The 18,601-nt window shown below is 43.3% G+C and overlaps 1 protein-coding gene across 2 annotated transcripts in view; it reads left to right on the forward strand.

Annotated features, from left to right (window-relative positions):
- The window catches only part of WDFY2 (WD repeat and FYVE domain containing 2), a 161,889-nt gene that overhangs the window by 115,690 nt on the left and 27,598 nt on the right, over nt 1-18,601 (forward strand). For both annotated transcript variants that reach the window (XM_073613242.1, XM_073613243.1), the window contains exon 9: nt 17,666-17,767. In XM_073613242.1, the coding sequence (XP_073469343.1) occupies nt 17,666-17,767 (102 nt within the window). The remainder of the gene's footprint in view (nt 1-17,665; nt 17,768-18,601) is intronic.

An 18,601-nucleotide genomic window follows, 5' to 3' on the forward strand; every position in this document is an offset into this window, starting at 1 on the left:
CTCTACTCTTTATCCCACCCCCGGCACACACATTGCTCCCCCCCCCCCCCCCCCCACACACACACACACACACACACACACTGCTCTCTCCCCTGTATCCCACCCCCCCGCACACACATTGCTCCCCCCCCCCCCCCCCCACACACACACACACACACATTGCCTCTCTCCCCTGTATCCCACCCCCCGGCACACACATTGCTTTCTCCCCTGTATCCCACACATGTTGTAAAACCTTACATATACTCAGTGAAGTGACTAGCCTCAGGTGATACACGGAGATGAAACAAATCCTTCTACATAAGTTGTACCTGTTGTTAATCTGCAGTCTTCTCTTCTCTACATCCGTTCAAAGTCCAGAATTTATAAAGCATGTCTGAGAGTTCAGAAGAAGGGACCTGAGAGCTGAAGTCGCATTCTGCAGAGCTCAGTGAGGAGAGCTCTGACAGCTGATTGGAGGCAAGGAACACACCCCTCTTCACACAGCACAGAGGAACAGAGCTGAGGCTATCACTCTGCTGGAGGTCCCTCCCCTGTCACCATTTTTCTCCTGGTGTCAGGAAAATGTGTCAGAATTGATTCATACAGATATCATAGGAAGGAGGCAGCAGACAAAAGTGACACTTGGTGCTCTGCATTGAAACAAGTACACATTGTAGAGGGATATGCTTTGTTCATATTTCATGTCTTCGATTTCCAATCACTTTAAATAGAAATGTTTTGTTTTTTTAACCAGAGTTTAGTGACGCTTTAAATTGTGGTCTTTTTGTATATGGCTGGAGTTCTGACTTAAGCTTAATGTACACGGGACATTTTGAAACTTCTCCTAAACTATTCAACTTGACAGATAGTAACCGACGTTCGAAAACGTCTGTTTTGCTGCGTTTACGTGCCGAGTTTGCGTTTTTAGAAGCTTTTTTTTTTTTTTTTTTAAATAGTCAAAAATGTATCTCCATTAAAAACGCCTGTAAACGAAATGTGGCTAAATGCCAGTTACCGCGTTAACAAGCTGTTACAGGCGTTTGGTGTTTCAAATGCCTCTGAACATCCGTCCTGAACGTGTTTTTTTGCTTTCCAAAAAATGCTTCTAAACTCAACTGTCTAGAAACTACTATAAACGACCCTGTGTACATGTACTGATAAGATAACATAGAGGAGAGTTCAGGGGCTGCTGAAAAAAAGCCCAACGTCTGTTTACCAGCAGCAGTGTACATGAAGCCTTAGACTTAATTTTTTTAAATTCAAATAAAACTCCCATTTTGTTGCATTCCACGCCTGTGATGTGTTGGTGTACTGTGAAAACAGAGGATGAGGAACGGAAGGCAGATACACCCATACAGAATAGATGTCATCTGATGTGGGAGATTCTGGCCACTTGGGTGGAGTATGTAGTATAGATGCAGATAATGACAAAAAAAGTCAAAAAGTGGTCTTTTTTTTTTTTTTTCGTTCAATCAGCGGGTTGAACAAAAGAAAAAAAAGGCTCCACCCCCAATCCCCACGCAGTTGATGTAGATGGTGGAAACCCTCCCCCTGAGCCATTGTACTCTGATGGTGGGGAGACTTCCCTGCCATCAGAATACACTGATCATCACTGCCAGCTATAGCGGGCGGTGCCAATCAAGCAGGGAAAATCTGACACTTAAGTTCTCTGCTGGAAATTTTGAGATAAATGTGACAGATCACACAATTTCTTCTACTGGAAATGATCTTAACAATTTTTATTTAAGTGTTCCAATCTCTCTCACAAATGAACTTTTGACAACTTTATTTATACACTGGGGGGCTATTTAAAATGGAGAGCAGATATAGTTATCCATTGTAGAACTAAAGCCAAAACTTTTTTCTTTTCATTTTGGGTAGAGTGTATAAGGGTTATAACCCACCCCAGAATATTTTTTGCCATCTGTGTCCCATTGGGGAGATTTCCCTTCACTTCCTGCTGTTCCATAGCCAAAAAAGGAAGTGAGAAGAAATCCTTCCAAAGTGAGGAAATCCCTAGTTGTCACTATGGTCACCACTATGGTCACCAAAACGTGACAAATCGGATCCCACCCCCCAAGAGGGACACAGGCAGTAGTGAAAACCTTTCCACACAAAAAAAAAAAAGTTTTGTAATACTTTAAAGGGGTTGTAAAGTCTCGTTTATTTATTTTTTTATTTTTTAAACGTCATACATACCTCCTCTGTGCAAGGGTTCTGGTCTTCTGGGGTCCCTCCACGGCGCTTCTGGCTCCTCCTCTTCTCGAGTGCCCCGACGTAGAAGCACCTTCCCAGGGGGCACTCGTGCACGTGCACTCCTGTGTCCTGCTGCTGCGTCCATTGACACAGACAGCAGCACTCGGCCCCACCTCCCGGCTCCTGCGTCATTGGATTTGATTGACAGCAGCGGGAACCAATGGCTCCCACTGCTATCAATCTATCTAATGAGGACCCGAGACACCGGCTGGAACTAGTGTGCTCATCCCCATCGCTGGAAATACCAGGTTCAGGTAAGTAAAAGGGGGGCTCTGGGAGTCAGCTGCAGCACTGCAGGTTTTTCACCTTGATGCATAGACTGCATTAAGCTGAAAAACTACAAGGGTTTACAACCCCTTTAACTCCATATTGTGCCTGCATTTTATGAATGGAACATGAAATGCAGGCACAAAATGCAGTTAAAGTATAACAAACCTGTGGGTTTCTATCGAGGGTATTCTGCATAATGCTGCAGAGAACACTATGAAAGCTGGAGAGGCCAATCATATGCCTTTAACGAGTCATGTGACCAATAGTTTTTTTTTTTTTTCCCCAGAGCCATGAAGCAAGTGAAATAGTATGCACATCTGTGCTTTTTAAGTGTCCTTTTGTTTTTTAACCCCTTCACACTGGTGGTATGCATATATGCGGCCCCTCGGGGGTGGGCTTTAACGCAGAGTGGCCGTATATGTGCGTACCAGAATGTAAACAGCTGTGCCGAGAGTGCACTCCTGCCACAGTCACCGGCAGTTTACGGAAAGCTCTACTTGCAGTCAGGAGCTTTTCGATCATGTGACTGCTGTGTCAGCCAATCACGGTCACATGATCAGAAATCCAGCCCCGCCTCCTGGCATCAGAAACCCCTTAAAGGGTCGGGAGGTGCCGGCGTTAAAAAGTTAGGGTGAACTCCAGGCACACCGCCAAATCCACCAATGAAATACATATGAGATCTATTCTTTTTTGCCAAATGAGTTGTGTTTCCACAGCTCTGTCACACAGCAGAGCCCTGTCTAGCAGGGGAGGGGACCTGTTTTTTGTAGCTGCAGTTTCACTTTCATTTACAGGTTTCCTACCAAACCCCATCTTATAACTCAGGGGTGTCCAACTCAATTCCATCATGGGATGCGTCAGCATTATGGTTTCCCTCAAAGGGCCAGTTGTATCTGCCATGGTGTTCTGTCTAAACAGTCTCCAATAAAGTTTCTTGTGAATACCAGTGGTGTGTGACCCTCCATTTCAACTGGCATCAAATTTTATGTCCAGAACACCCCCCCCTAACATCAGATGTCAAGAGTCCCCCACCCTCCCTTACATCACAGTGCACCCCCTTTACCATGTTCTGCTGCTGGGAAGAAGCTGGGGACTGAGCTGGGAAGCAAAAAGTGCAGAGTCTGGAGGAAGACCAATGCTGACATGAGGGGGATGCTGTGGCTGCACAGAGAGGTGCAGTATCTGTAGGAGGAGTTTTGTCCTCTCTGCTTCCGACCCCTCGGAAGGGGGGCAGAGACGAGCGCCTCTGTGGCTGCATGGAGAAGTGGAGGAGTTCTGTTTCCTCTGGAGACAAGATGGGGGCAGAGACGAGGGGGGTGCTGCAACTGCGGGAGAGGTTGCAAGGGCCACATGAAATGGCCTGGTGGGCTGAATTTGGCCCACAGGCCTTGTGTTTGGCACATGTGCGCTAACTGAACAGTTAAAAGAGAAGCAGCCTACTGATGAACTAATCTTTGTCGCTCTGCTCGCTCCTCCTTTCAGCATGCTCCTTGCACTGCACCAGTGTTTATTTAGTTTTAGTAGTCTCTTGACTAAAATGCCATTTTAGTTTGTCGTATTTTAGTAATTTGAATGGTTGTAGTTTTATTCATATTTTAGTGGCCTAAAGTTGTCAACAAAATTAACGCTGCACCACACCTAACTGGTTCTTTGTGCTTTACTCTCCCCCTCCCTTAGCTCTACTGCAGGGGTCGGCAACCTATGGCCTGCCGGCTGCTTCTGGCCAGCCCCGCCTCTAAATGTCCGGCCCATCAGTGCATGTGATGAATTCACGTGTACCCGCCCCGCAGACCTTTTAACCCCTTCACGACGATCGTACGCAAATATGTGGCCTCGGTTTGAAGGGGCTGTACTGGGGTGATGCCTGCAGCTGCACACATCGCCCCTGTACCGTTTTTTTAGAGCTGCCGTTTGGCTTTCTTGGGATAACTACCAATGTGGCTAAGATGTCGGCTCGCCCAGGCTTTCCTGTCCCAACGTGAGGCCTGAGCGACCAGCCGGCTGGCCGGAGACCCGAACAAAATCAAAATTGGCTTCAATCGGGTCTCAGATCTAGTAACCCAGAAGCAATATCATGACTTAAAGGTGCCAAATTTTTAAAAATTACAGTATTCAAAACAACCAAACTTGGCGTTTTGATTGCTTTTAAGTGCAAAGGAGGGACACTGGAAAAATAAAAAAAAATTAATAAATAATAATTTTTTTTTTAGAGCGCCCCATCCCTCCATGCTTACACAGCTGGGGTGGGGGTGGGGGCTGTGTAATATGCAGGACGGCCTGTGTAATGTTAAGGGGTCCAGAGGTGCTGGTGCTGTGTAATGTAAAGGGGTCCAGAGGTGCGGGGCTGTGTAATGTAAAGGGGTCCAGAGGTGCGGGGGCTGTGTGATGTTACCTTAATTTATTAGCAGGTAAATGCGGCCCTCCATGCATTCACATATATTGAATCCGGCCCTTAAAGTGGATGTAAACCCAATGTCATCCTTTCTAAACTCCTGCCATAGGGGCTATCTATAAGGATATACATGCCTCCTGCATGTATCTTTACCTGTCAAATGTCTCCCCTCTCTCTGTTATTAGACCCGAAAAACTGCATATTCTGTGGGTGGGTCTGTTGTCTGGAGCTCGGTGGGTAGAGTCATGATGTCAGTAGACTCCCCGCCCACCTCTACACTCCCCTTGTCAATATGCATTTTCTCCTGTGTATTTCTTACACTGAACTTCTGCTATGATCTCTAACATCCAGTGAAAAGACAGGAAAGTAACCACATGACTTCAGCATGCCAAATCATGATGAGGTGTGGAACAGCCAATCCTTGCAGAGCTGCTGAAGAAAGGAGTGGGAGGGAATTAAAAAATACTGCATGTCTCTTAGGCTAGTGCACGAGATATGTAAATCACCTGTCACTCACAGCAAGGGGGAGGATTTGACAAAGTTTTTCTCTGTTTGTCAAGTTTTATCTCACTGAACAATAAAAGAGGATTGCTCAGAGCTGGGTTAACTCTTTGTGGCAAGACTGGGATCAAATGATGGGAAATCTTATTTTCTACATTATGACCTCAAAAAAAAAAAAAAATTCGGGTTTACATCCACTTCAAAGTGGATGTAAACCCGATTAATGAAATTTGAGCTGGGCACATATATCTGCAGTGTTTTCTTATCTCTCTTCAAAGCACCCTGGGGTTTATTTACTAAAACTGGGGAGTGCAGAATCTGGTGCACTTCTGCATATAAACCAATCAGCTTCCAGGTTTTATTGCCAAAACCTAATTGAAAAAGCTGAAGTTAGAAGCTGATTGGCTACCAGTCACAGCTACACCAGTTTTAGTAAATCAACCCTTATATCCCAGAGCTGTCTCCTGCTCCATTCTTCTGTTATCAGCCTGATAACTCCTGACAAGTTCTCAGTCAACTGAGATAAAAGCAGCCTGAGTTTTGTGTTGGGGAGGATGCTATAAATACATTAGCAGAAAGCTGAACTATTCAAATGGTTCTGAAACTCTCTACCTATAAGAAGGGGGGCGGTGTGCCTTTCCTCCAATCAGCTGTCTTGGCTGTATGCCCAGACTTCACTGCAGTGCTAACCAGGAAGAGAAAATCTCCTAACACGATCTGAACTTTCTAAAGAATATATAAAGATGAAGACAGCAGATATACAAGTAAAACTTAAATAGGGAGATTTGTTTCATCCCCGTGTATCATCTGAGGCTGTTCACTTCACTGGGTATAGGAGAGGGTTTACATCCACTTTAAGTGGAAAAAGGTTGCTGACCCCTTGCTCTACTGTAAAGTAGATTGCAAGAGTCTGATACAAAGTCAAAGTCAGGCACCTAAACTGCTTGTAGTAAAAACATACATTTAATGATGTATTAATGGTAAGATAGCTGCATTCATAAAGTTCAGCTTTGACGCTGCAGTAGGTAGGGACTGTATTGCTGGTTTATAAAGGGGCCCTTAGGATTGTCAATACCTTTGCGGATTTCTGTAATTACAAATCCCCATTATGCTGCGCGTAAGGCTTTGTTTATTTTCTGTTTGTACCAAAGACATCCTCATAATAGTGCTTTTATGTTCTCTCCTCCGGTTGCTTTTTCACAGTAAATGTGCTTTCACAATTCAGAGAATGTATTGCAGAACAAAGATGAGCTCAGACACAGGCTGCCTGTTGCCAGAGATTTGTATATTGTTCTGTGACCGAGCAAAAGAAATACTTCACACAGGCCAGCTGAGTGCGAAGAACTCTTATTTTTTCATTTTTAATATGTCATTCATAATGAAGAAAGAAGTCTGTATAATCATTTAAGGATGGGAATTCTAGTAAAGCCACGGTGTAATCTACATCACCATTACATCCACGGACCTACTGAGCAATACTCCTAAGGTCTTGTGACCCGCACGTCTTTATGTATCCTGTCCATTACATGATTTCCCATAGACCTCATTATTTGATGCAAAGCTCAGGTAGATCAAAGCGCAGCATGAAAACAAGGCAATTATGATCGACCTGATCTGTCCATACAGGAGGGTTAGATGTGTTGTCTTCAGCTCCTCCGGGGTCTAAGCTTCCAATGTAAAGGGACAGTCCTATGGAATTGTTTAAATGCTTAGGCAGTTCAAATTGCTTTTTTTTTTTTTTTTGAAGGAAGGTTACACAATAATCAACCATAACCTGACAAATTTGAAAGTGACACGTCACAGCAACTGCTGATTTAAAGCGGAAGTTACCTGTATTTGAGCTATCAGAGGGAATATTGGCTTCACTTATAATATGATTCTTCGTGGAACCTATTCTTCCCTCTGCATGCATATTTCATTTGTGCCACAGGCTACCACACAAACCTAAAGCCATCTCACATCCACCCCCATGCTTAACAGTTGCCAAGGAGTTTATTTTTTCTGAATGCTTCTGCTATTTTCTCAAACTGTAGATTTGACATCTATAATGTTCACTATTATCAGCACTTATCTAAATGTGTTGCATTATTCAGATTTATGGGTTTTCTAGTAAGATTACAGATCATTTTCTTCTGCTTATAGTTTATTTCAGGTACTTATAAAGCGCCATCAATTTAAACAGAGCTTTACATATAATGTACATTCACATTAGTCCCTTCCATCAAGGAGTTTACAATCTAAGATCCCTAACTCACTTTCATACATACACGTTCGGGTTGCACCAATACAGGTATCGGTACCGATACTAAGAATTTGCACAAGTATCGGTACTCGTGCAAATGCACCGATGCTTTCAGGCTTGGTTCTTTGAGCTGTCAATGGAATTCCACCCACTGACAGCTGAAATTTAAAAAAAAGAAAAGAAAAAAAGGCAAATGTCTGTTAAGGAGCGAAGCCGCCGCGTCCTTTACAACCGATGCCTCATTCGCATGGGCGTCCGCAGAACTTTTTTCAGGGGGGGGGGCATCATTTTAGGGTCACCCATGCGCCGCCCCTTTTTGACAATGTCATTATCACATTATCATGGTCAGAGACAGCAGGCGTAGTACAGTCCCTAGGATAAGTAATAGATAATGGCCGACAGGCCCTCTTACCAGACCCAGCAAAACTACAGCATGATCCCTCCGGCTGGACGATCTCTCACTCTGGGTTCCCCAGGGCGATTCTGGTCAGTAGTGTAGCATGTCTGTACCTGGGCGATGGCTTTCTCTCTCTGGTGGCGCTGGGTAGCGTGGCTCTCTCTCTGGTGGTGCTGGGTATAATGGGCTCTCTCTCTGGCTTCTGCCCAGCACACGCCTCTTTCTTTGTCTGGTAGCACTCACTCCCTCAGCTTTTTTCCAGGCTACAGTCTCTCAATCTCTCTCGATCGAGCTGTAGCCTCCTTCCTGTGGAAAATGGGGCCGCCAATCTTCAGGACTACAGGTCCTGTGATGCTCTCCTCTCCTAGTCTCCTTTGATTGGCCCTCAGTTATGGCCAATGAGGAAGGAACAGAGTAGGCAGGAAGCTGGGCGGGGAACCTGGTGAGAGCCGCCGTCTCTTCTCCCTGCAGGAGAAAGGGGGGGCGAGCGAGGTAAACCTCTTACAGCCTGCAGCTCACCTTTCTTCTGACACAGCGCTGCCGAGTTCTCTGCTAGACTGAGCAGGGAAAAGAGCCCGCAGTCACACTACACTGATTGGGGGGGTTGACAGCATCCTGATGTAGTCACCGCACTGGCTGCCCGCACCCCCATAGCCACTGTGCTGAATGTGCCAATCCGATCCCTGATTCCAGGGGGGGCACTTGACCCCGCTTGCCCCTACCTGCGGACACCCATGCTCATTCAGCTGTTAGTGAGGTTCCCCTGTTGATAGCTATAGTGTTAATGAAGTCTGGCAATTGGAACTGTCAAAAAAAAAAAAAGCAGCCCTTTAACACTAAGATAAAAAGAAACATTGTTTCTTTTGTATATTTCTGTTAATTCATCTACAGATCAAAGGGATCAACTTCTGCAGATGAAGTCATTTGAAACCTAATAGAAAAAAATGTAGCAGCCCTAAACTAAACAAACATAAATAAATTACTGATAAATCAGTATTAAAGTGGTAAGAAGTATAATTATTAAATCAAAAGCAATCCTAATGTTGAAAATGATCAGAATTGAAAATGTCCTTTAGTAGGAAACAAATCGTGCTCAAAGTCCATAAACCAAGTGTAGGTAATATACTGAGTGAAGAAAATGAATGAATCATCCACCGCAACCAAAGTGAAGCACCACACAGAATGCGCGCGTTACCCTAAGGCAAGCTATAAGAGCCTGCAGCCTATTACCCGGCTAGGGCCTTTATCCAAGGATAGGAGAAACCTTTGCCACAGCAGGATCATAGGGGTGTAGTCAGCACTCAACCCGGATCTCCCGATTCCCGGGTTCAGATATGTGGTCAACTTCAGGTACCGTTCAGTTGTTCCCCAGAATAGAGAAACTCACCATAGCATAATACTGGTGGATCACCGTTTATTAAAAATAGAATAACACTTACAATTTTGAAGGTTAAAAAACACATAACAGCCGGCCAGGCTAATGCAAATGCCCGTCCACTCGGAAACACACGCGATAACGTCAGCTCGTCAGCTTCCTCCCTTTGGAGAAACGTGCTGACGTTATCGCGTGTGAGTCCGAGTGGACGGGCGTTCGCATTAGCTGGCCGGCTGTTATGTGTTTTTTAACCTTCAAAATTGTAAGTGTTATTCTATTTTTAATAAACAGTGATCCACCAGTATTATGCTATGGTGAGTTTCTCTATTCTGGGGAACAACTGAACGGTACCTGAAGTTGACCACATATCTGAACCCGGGAATCGGGAGATCCGGGTTGAGTGCTGACTACATCCCTATGATCCTGCTGTGGCAAAATTTTTTTCCTATCCTTGGATAAAGGCCTTAGCCGGGTAATAGGCTGCAGGCTCTTGTAGCTTGCCTTAGGGTAAGCGCGCATTCTGTGTGGTGCTTCACTTTGGTTGCGGTGGATGATTCATTCATTTTCTTCACTCAATATATTATTACCTACACTTGGTTTATGAACTTTGAGCACGATTTGTTTCCTACTAAAGGACATTTTCAATTCTGATCATTTTCAACATTAGGATTGCGTTTGGTTTAATAACAATACTTCTTGCCACTTTACTACTGATTTATCAATAATTAATTTATTTATGTTTGTTTAGTTTAGCGCTGCTACATTTTTTTCTATTACATTTTTGTGCTTGTATCTCACTCTAGCAGCTGCTCTAGCTTGATGTATATGTTCCACTAGCGCGGTATTCTTTCTTAGATTTCATTTGAAACCTGTAAAGTAAAAAAAAAAAGTTTTGTGTTCTATTAAATGTTCCTTTGTTAAATCCCTTATTAACCCTTAGTTTACTCTAATCAGCCCTTATTAGCTCCCTACAGTGCATCTGGAAAGTAGTCACAGCGCTTCACTTATTCCACATTTTGTTATGTTACAGCCTTATTCCAAAATGGATTAAATTCATTATTTTCCTCAAAATTCTACAAACAATAACCCATAATGACAACATGAAAGAAGTTTGTTTGAAGTCTTTGCAAATTTATTAAAAATAAAAAAACAAAAAAGATACCATGTACATAAGTATTTACAGCCTTTGCTCAATACTTTGTTGAAGCACCTTTGACACCAATTACAGCCTCGAGTCTGAGTATGATGCTACAAGCTTGTCCCACCTATTTTCGGGCAATTTCTCCCATTCTTCTTTGCAGGACCTCTCAAGCTCCATCAGGTTGGATGAGTGGAGTCAGTGCACAGCCATTTTCAGAGCTCTCCAGAGATGTTCAATCGGGTTCAAGTCTGGGCTCTGGTTGGGCCACTCAAGGACATTCAGAGTTGTCCCATAGCCACTCCTTTTGTTATTTTGGCTGTATGCTTAGGGTCGTTGTCCTGTTGGACAATGAACCTTCTCCTCAGTCTGAAGTCCAGGGGGCTCTGGAGCAGGTTTTCATTGAGGATGTCTCTGTTCTCATTGCTGCATTCATCTTTCCCTCAATCCTGACTAGTCTCCTTGTTCCTGCCACTAAGCAACATCCCCACAGTAGGATGCTGCCACCACAATGCTTCACTGTAGGGATGGTATTGACCAGGTGATGAGCGGTGCCTGGTTTCCTCCAGACATGACACTTGCTATTCAGGCCAAAGAGTTCAATGTTTGTATCATCAAACCAGAGAATTTTGTTTCTCATGGTCTGAGAGTCCTTCAGGTGCCTTTTGGCAAACTCCAGGCAGGCTGTCATATGCCTTTTTACTGAGGAGTGGCTTCAGTTTGGCCACTCTAACATACAGGCCTGATTGGTGGAGTGCTGCAGAGATGGTTGTTCTTCTGGAAGGTTCTTCTTTCCCCACAGAGAAATGCTGGAGCTCTGTTAGAGTGACCATCCGGTTCTTGGTCACCTCCCTGACTAAGGCCCTTCTCCAATTGCTCAGTTTGGCCAGGCGGGCCGGTCTAGGAATAGTCCTGGTGGTTTCAAACTTCCATTTATGGATGATGGAGGCCACTGTGCTCATTAGGACCTTCAATGCTGCAGACATTTTTCTGTACCCTTCCCCAGATCTGTGCCTCGATACAATCCTGTCTCGGAGGTTTACAGACAATTCTTTGGACTTTATGGCTTGGTTTGTGCTCTGACATGCACTGTTAACTGTGGGGCATAGGTGTGCGCAGCCTAATGCATTAGGGTGTGCACCCTTAAGCTCAAACATGCATGCATGTGTATGTTATCTACATATATATGACCCCGCCACATTGATCTCCCTGCTGGCACAGTGAAAGAGAAAAGGATAAACACTTCTCTTATGGCAGAACCGGTAAGAGGGAGATCTTTCCCATGTTCCTGTTGCTACACAGAACGATAACAATAATGCGCATGGGGGGGATTAGGGTGTGCCTGGGCACACCCGGCGCACCCTGTGCGCACGTCTATGCTGTGGGGCCTTATATAGACAGGTGTGTACCTTTCGAAATCATGTCCAATCAACTGTATTTACTACAGGTGGACTCCAATCAAGTTGTAGAAACATATCGAGGATGATCAGTGGAAACAGGATGCACCTGAGCTTAAATTTGAGTGTCATGGCAAAGGCTGTGAATATTTATGTACATGTGATTTTTTTATTTTTAATAAATTTGCAAAGATTTCAAACAAACTTACTTTATGCTGTCATTATGGGGTGGTGTTTGTAGAATTTTGAGGAAAATAATGAATTAAATCGTTTTTGGAATAAGGCTGTAACATAACAAAATGTGGAAAAGGTAAAGCCAGGTGAATACTTTCTGGATGCACTATATTTTCCTCCATTTATTTATTATTTTCCTGTTGATTTTTTTTTTTTGTTCACTTCTATTTTATAAACTATTAATACTTGAAACTTTTTTTTTTTTTGATTGCTTTGTTCATTAATATTTTAACACCTTTAACATATTACACGTTTCACATTGAAAAAAAAAGCACAAAATTAAAGAAAAAAATAAATGTATTTAATTTGAAAATAACTTTTCAATGCTTTGTACCATTGCTGACAGCTGAAGTGTAAACAAAACAGTTGCAGTAGGTATCAGTAATTTGAAAAAAAAAAAAAATGGTATTGAGGCATCCCTGATACGCATTGTAGGGCCTATTTAGTTAGGAGTCAATTAACCTACCAGCATGTCTTTGTAGTGTGGAAGGAAACCAGAGGAACCGGAGGAAACCCACGCAGGCACAGGGAGAACATGCAAACTCCAGGAAGGTAGTCTCATAGTTGGGATTCAAACTACCCTAGTGCAGATAGTAGGAAGTGCTAACCACTTAGCCACAGTTCTATGCAGTTTATACTTGTGTTAGTAGTGTTGTACACTTGGCTGGGGTACTACTATGGTGTCCGCTAAAGCTTCTTCCAGCTCACTTGGAGTGATATGATGGATATTGAATCCTTACCTGACAGAGTTCTATGGGAGATTTTAGGTGGTCTTCCATGTCCAGCCTTGACTAGGCAGCTATGCTACTTACAGTGGTAAAAAAATCTGAATTATAACTTGTACCTACAGATCAGCTTATAATAAGGCTTACTGGTAGGTACTGTGAATGTCTACTAAATTTGCACCATTTAGTAGATATTCACATTGACTCCAGCCGATGATGTCGCTGTACATGGACAGTGACGCTCGGCATTCAGGGAACACTGAGTGTGCCAATAATTCAGAGAGTACTGTGCATGGAAGAGCCTGGCTATTCAAATGGCTGGAGAGCATGAACCCAGAAGGAAGACCGGGCGATGATGGAAGTGCAGGGAGCTATGACAGCTCAGTTTGAAAGGCAAGTCTACCATAGTGTGCTAGTATGAAGTGCAAACTAGCACATTATTGCACAAGCCTGCAGGGGGCTCATTTAAAAAAAAAAAAATTCAAATTTACAAATGCTTTAAATTCTACTTAAAATAGTGAAAATGGGGAAGCCTTCAACTATCTCTTTCATGCTTTATAAGAGTCGGGTATCTCTATTTTCAAAGACTCACCCAGCTGCTAATTGCTGTCAGGTGAAAGAAAAACGCCTGGAGTTTCCAGGATATTTACTTTACTCTGATGTTTCTTCACATAGTTTGGATTAAAGCCTAAAGACATTTAGCCCCTGTTCACATTGGCAAGATTTGACAGGTGAAATGGCAGCCTATTGCCAGCAATGGCACCGTCCCAATTGGAGCGATGCCGACTTTGCGGCGCCGCACCGATTTCCAAAAGTAGCTCCTGTACTACTTTTGGCGTCTTCGCGGGCGACTTCAATAGACATTTGTGCATGAACCCGCACAGATGTCTTTTAAGGTGCCCCCGACGTTGGACTAAAATGCAGCTTTGAAATCGTGCGAGTTCAGATGAAGTTGCACAATTTGAAAGCCATGTTCAGTGTGAACGAGGGCTTAAGCTCAAACAGCAGGAGACCTCATTTTATCTGCTGCAGTTAAACTTGTAATGCTCCTCGTTCTAACCCAGCCTGTGACTGGACAATGAAAGGAGATTGGGAGACTGATCAACTCATCTCTCCGTCACGCTATTCTTGCCTCCTATCAGCATGTTCCTTGTTAGCACGTGAACACTGCTTGAATGGCTCCCTGTGCTACTTTTTCCTCTCCCAGCAGTGGCGGCTGGTGCTCACATTTTTTTGGGGGGGCAGCTGGGAGATTTGATCAGTCGATCGTCCCTCACTACTTACCCCATCCTGGTCTCAGGCAGCTTTCCCACTGCTTCTCCTCGGCAGCTTCCTGTCGGTATCAATTGCTTCCCAGCTGCTTCTCCTCGGCTGCTTCCCGGCTGCTTATCCTACCAACCAATCCGGTTGCTTCTCCTCCCGGCCAATCGGGTCTCGAGACCCGCTTCCTAATTGGCCGGGAGGAGAATCAGGAAGGAAATAGCAAATATTAATTCGCTATTGTCAAAAGTGGGTGGGCATGGGGCGCAGTGCTCTGCGCCACAAGCCCACCCATTTTAAGGCCAATTAGAGCCTCCAGTGAGCAGCCGCCACGGTTTCCCAGTCTGAGCTCTTCTTTACAAGGGACTGCAAGAGGCTGATCTAATGTGTTTGCATATTAAAATGCATTTATTTAATGAATAAATAAACCCATTTCATTAATGTATGTCTTTTTTATATCTGCCTGGAGTTTAGCTTTAGCCCAACTCAGGCAAAAATTAAATTTTAATACTGCATTGTACATCAATAATCTTACTCCTTGGCAGGGGTGGACTGACCATTGAGCAACTCGGGCACTGCCCGAGGGCCCTGGGCCACTAGGGGGCCCCATCAGGGTTGCCAGCCTCAGTAAAACCAGGGACAGTATGTATAAATCTGTGTTTTTTTTTTTACATCTGTCTGTGTATACTGTGTGTACATGTATGTGTATACTGTGTGTGTGTGTATACTGTGTGGCCCCATACTCTCTGATTGCCTGGGGGCCCCATAATCTCCTATTGCCCCGGGGGCCCCCTGAGTTATCAGTCTGCCCCTGCTCCTTGGTATTGATTGCATACACCTCTTCCTAAGCCATTATGCAGTGTAATGGGTTAAAATCAGTTTACTCTGAGCCAGGGTAATTACCTGGAGCTGGGCTATTAACTGGGTAACCACACAAAAAGTAACACTAGTGCAGCATTTCTTAAACTTTTTAACCTGAAGGAAACCTTGAAATAACATTCAGCTCTCAGGAAACCCCTGCTAATTACTATATCAATAGCACATGGTACATTAGCAGGAACAATGTGTTGCAGTTTAAAATAAAATAAGGCATGTGGCATACTTTAGGGCTGCAACTAACGATTATTTTCATAATCGATTAGTTGGCCGATTATTGTTTCGATTAATCGATTAATCGGTTAATAACCTTAAAAAAAAGTGTGGTGTATAATTTAGTTAATATGTAAAGTTTAAAAAAAGGCAATTTATTCCTAAATATCTTTATACACAGGGTTAAATATAGATAACCAACTATATGGTTAGGGAGTAAAATCTTTAATCCTCTCTGAGAATAACAGACAGAAGAGATATACTCTATATACTATTAGAGGTTGAATCTGGACTCAGATAAATTTTTTTTATTAAAAAAAAAAAAAAATTCTAGACTGTTTTGCAGATTTTCAAACAGAACTGTAATATTACATGCTTTTCTGCAGCTTCTCCATTGAAGTATATTGAACCAAAAAAGCACCGTTTTGCATTGAAAAAGGTCCTTGACCCTTTCCAAATACACAGCATAGATGTGAACGTTAAATGAACTGTAGTGCGTTTCTGCAAAAAGCACCAAAAAACACATGGGTGGGAACCAAGGCTAAGACATTTAGTAACATAATGGAGTTAAAAAAAAATAAAAAATTCATTTTTTTTACTGTGCAACAGTGAAAGTAATATTTACAGTAGAGATTATTTGCTCTTTGTGTACTATATAGGGCTAATTTTAGCTTTTTTTTACTGGCCGATTAATCGATTATGAAAATAGTAATCGATTAATTTCATAATCGATTAGTTGTCGATGAATCGATTAGTTGTTTCAGCCCTAGCATACTTACTTAGAAAACAGAAAACTGTAAATGATATTTGTGGTCAGTGAAGAAATGATGCTCAGTGCCTCTTACATTGATGGTCAGTGATTTGCTCCCTTGCATTGGAGGCTGTTGAGAGCCATTGGAGGGTTGTCTTAGATTGGATCTTCTTATATTGGTGGTCTTTAGGGAGAGTTAACCAAAAAAAGACCCTGGTGATCATTAGGTAGAATGTTCCTCACACTGGTGAACAGTGGGTAGCATGCTCCTCACATTGGTGATCAGTGGAAAGAATGATCTTTACTTTGGTGGGCAGAATGATCTTTACATTGGTGGTCAGTGGGCAGAATGCTCTTTACATTGGTGGTCAGCAGGTATAATGCTCTTTACATTGGTGGTCAGCGGGTGGAATGCCCTTTACATTAGTAGTAAGTGGGAAGAATGCCCACCTACTATTAACGTAAGCCTCATTGATGTCAGTGGTTAATTATGTGTGGGTCAGAAATTGCTCATTGCCCAAGAAACCCCCTAGAAGCCTCTGTAGGAACCCTATGGTTCCATTAAAGACTGTTTGAGAAAGGCTGTGCTAATGGGTCACCTAAAAATATGCCCAAATCTTTTCACACTACATATTTTGTATTTATTCCACTCCATTAAATTCAGCTAATAGTGGTTGTATATAATCTATAGTGAACTTTTATTATTCTGTATCCAGAAAAATAAACCGTATCAAGCCTTGTGCACAAGTTGATGTCACACATCCTCGTCAGCACAAACAACTCCAATAGCACTTTTATGCAGATTTATGAACAGAACATCCTCCAACCAACAAAACATGAAGCACATTCTTTGATGCATCCAGTCATATGGCACAGCAATATAAGACTCCATCCACTGAGGTCTCCACTAGCTTCCGAATGACTTTTTTTTTTTTTTTTTTTTCCTTATACCAGGAGTTAAGTTAAGAGCCACATACAGAGCAAAAAAAAAAACAACTTTAAAGCTGGACTTAAGTCTCAGATACTCGCCTCGCTAGCGCAGTCTTCTCCCCAGCTTTTTCCAGGTGCCAGGTCTTCAGCTGTGTTGATGGGCTGGAGCAAAATGATGTAACTTTATTGCAGAATGAGCCTTCTGTGTCTGATAAATAGCCTGCAGACGCTCCAGGCAATCCAGGGTTTTGAAATCCCTGTTCTCCCTCTTCTTCGTCAGCATTTCCGTAACAGACCGGATGGTTTCTGCTTGGTCTACGCCATTCATGTGATGGCGCTGACCAATCAGAATCCATCTGGTCTATCCTGGAAGTGCTGACAGAGAAGAAGAAGAAAAGCAGGGATTTCAAATCCCTAAACCGCTGGTGCGGCACTGTGGGAGCCCTGACAGCTCAGGATCTCCGGAGGTAAGAACAGTGAGGATCGGGGGGGGGGGGGGGTGCAAGTTGGGGTTTGGTGTTAGTTCAACTTTACATTTTTTTTCTGTAAAGGTGAACTAACCCTTTAATTTTGTTTTCAGAAGAGCAACGGCAGCTTTCACTTACGTCTCATGACAGGTTTATTTTTTTTTAAATCAGTAACAAAGGTTTCCTTTTCAATACTTTAAAGAGGATAATTATTCTTTGGAGTACTGAGTAACCTTGCCTGTCTTTTGTTGTACTGCAGACACCAGAATGGTTGGATAGTGACTCCTGTCAGAAGTGTGATCAGCCTTTCTTCTGGAACTTCAAACAGATGTGGGACAGCAAGAAGATCGGCCTCAGGCAGGTGAGTTTGTTTTGTCAGGTTGGTGAGAAGTGTCCTCATGAGTCCTCATCTGCTGGCATTTTGAATGCAGCTCTTCTTACTGTATGTTCCCAGCTGATTGCAGCAGAGTGGACTGTATGTGAAGAGATATGCATAAGACTTGCCTCATTCATGATTTCCTCTTGCCATGTGCAGGCATACTCCTAAACTCTAGAACCTAAATGTAGTTTCCATGTCTTTTGGTTCATGTCATGAACGTGATGTAATTGGTTTTTATCAGGGCTGTGAGTAAGGTGATGTATCTAAATTCTGATGGTACAGTGTACCTAAATTCCCTTTAAATGATTTAAGATCATTGATTGTGCCCGGGAGTCATACCATTGGATAGATTGTTAATCATTGCATTGGAAATGTGTGTTCTATTAATTTTGCTTGTCCTCTGTATCACAATTCCAATTGTACTGTAACCAGGTATAGGGAAAGGATTATTTCCTATATTGCGTTATTGTGAAAGTATCACTCTTAGGCTCGGTTCACACTACCGCGACTTGGGATCCGACTTGTAAGCCCTCAAGTCGCCCCAAGTCGCCCCAGAAAGAGATTCACATTACAGTGCATGGGAGCGTCTTAATAGACACTACTGAAGTCGCTCCGACTTCAGAGCGTACTCCCTGTACTACTTGGATCCGACTTTGATCCGACTTCAGCCTATTGACTATCATTGAAGTCGGATCGCTGTCTCGCATGATCCGACTTCGGCATGCGACTTGTGCTCAAATGGGGAACTCCGCGCCAAATTTTAAATAAAAATCCGGCATGGGTTCCCCCTCCAGGGGCATACCAGGCCCTTGGGTC

The sequence above is a fragment of the Aquarana catesbeiana genome, linkage group LG02 (genome assembly GCF_042186555.1).
Source record: "Aquarana catesbeiana isolate 2022-GZ linkage group LG02, ASM4218655v1, whole genome shotgun sequence".
Taxonomy (NCBI): Eukaryota; Metazoa; Chordata; class Amphibia; order Anura; family Ranidae; genus Aquarana; species Aquarana catesbeiana.